The sequence below is a fragment of the Wasmannia auropunctata genome, unplaced genomic scaffold, assembly GCF_000956235.1.
Source record: "Wasmannia auropunctata unplaced genomic scaffold, wasmannia.A_1.0 LD335548.1, whole genome shotgun sequence".
Lineage (NCBI taxonomy): Eukaryota > Metazoa > Arthropoda > Insecta > Hymenoptera > Formicidae > Wasmannia > Wasmannia auropunctata.
In genome coordinates, this window is record NW_012027342.1 from 44,465 (window position 1) to 45,373 (window position 909).

Here is a 909-nt window from a genome sequence, read left to right on the forward strand (position 1 = left end):
TATATTCGATGCCTCGCATCCGGTAATCACATGCCTCTTGGATATGGTTTTTGCAACAGCGCGACACATGCTGTTCAGCTAGTACGCTGCATTAAACAATGGTTGATTATTTTAATTAAAAAATGTGGCTTTTCACCTGTAGCAACAGTGTGCGATCAAGGAGGGCCAAATATTGCCGCTATTAATATATTAATTAAAGAGACGAATGAACAACGATTGAGACAGCATAAGAATCCCAGTAAGTAAACTTTAACAAATATTTTTTATTACTGTTATTAAGTACAATACTTATTTTGTTTCTTATAATTTTTTATAACGTGTTATATAAAATATGCAAATAAGGTTGTTTTTGTTACAGAAAATACATTTATAGTGTCAAATAAAGAAATCGTACCTCTTTACGATTATGTGCATTTACAGAAATGTATACGTAATAATTTACTAACAAAAGATTTGGCTATAAATAAATTTGCAAAAGAATCGGAAAGACAAGTCGCTTCATGGAACGATGTTGTTACTGCTTATGAAATGGATAAATATTCTTTTTTGAAGAAACGTCAGATGCCAAAGTTGATAGATAAACATGTCATACACAATCTTATTCCAAAAATGAGAGTGAAATATGCAACCCAAGTTATCAGTCATACGGTTGCAAATTTCATAAATGTCATACTAACATGGAATAAAGGTAAATAATGAGAAATAAAATAATACTTTTTTATAAAAGTTGAAACAAATATAACAGGCATAATAATTTCATGTTATTTACTATTACAGGTATTGTTGATACTTCGAAAGGGAAAATGGTTTTATCATCTAGTGCAGCAACAACAGCAAACGTATTGTTGTTTTTCGACGATTTGTTTGATTCTTTCAACAGAAAAGAAACGAATATTTTCTCAAGTATTA

General features: G+C 29.9%; 1 protein-coding gene across 1 annotated transcript in view; it reads left to right on the plus strand.

Moving 5' to 3' along the window:
* LOC105456806 overlaps positions 1 to 903 on the plus strand; it is a gene marked incomplete at its 3' end in the record, with an annotated part of 20,986 nt that extends 20,083 nt beyond the window's left edge. The window contains exons 6-8 of the mRNA XM_011701119.1: positions 4 to 223; positions 338 to 688; positions 778 to 903. Coding sequence (XP_011699421.1) covers positions 4 to 223; positions 338 to 688; positions 778 to 903 — 697 coding nt within the window. The remainder of the gene's footprint in view (positions 1 to 3; positions 224 to 337; positions 689 to 777) is intronic.
* Positions 904 to 909: the final 6 nt, after the last annotated feature.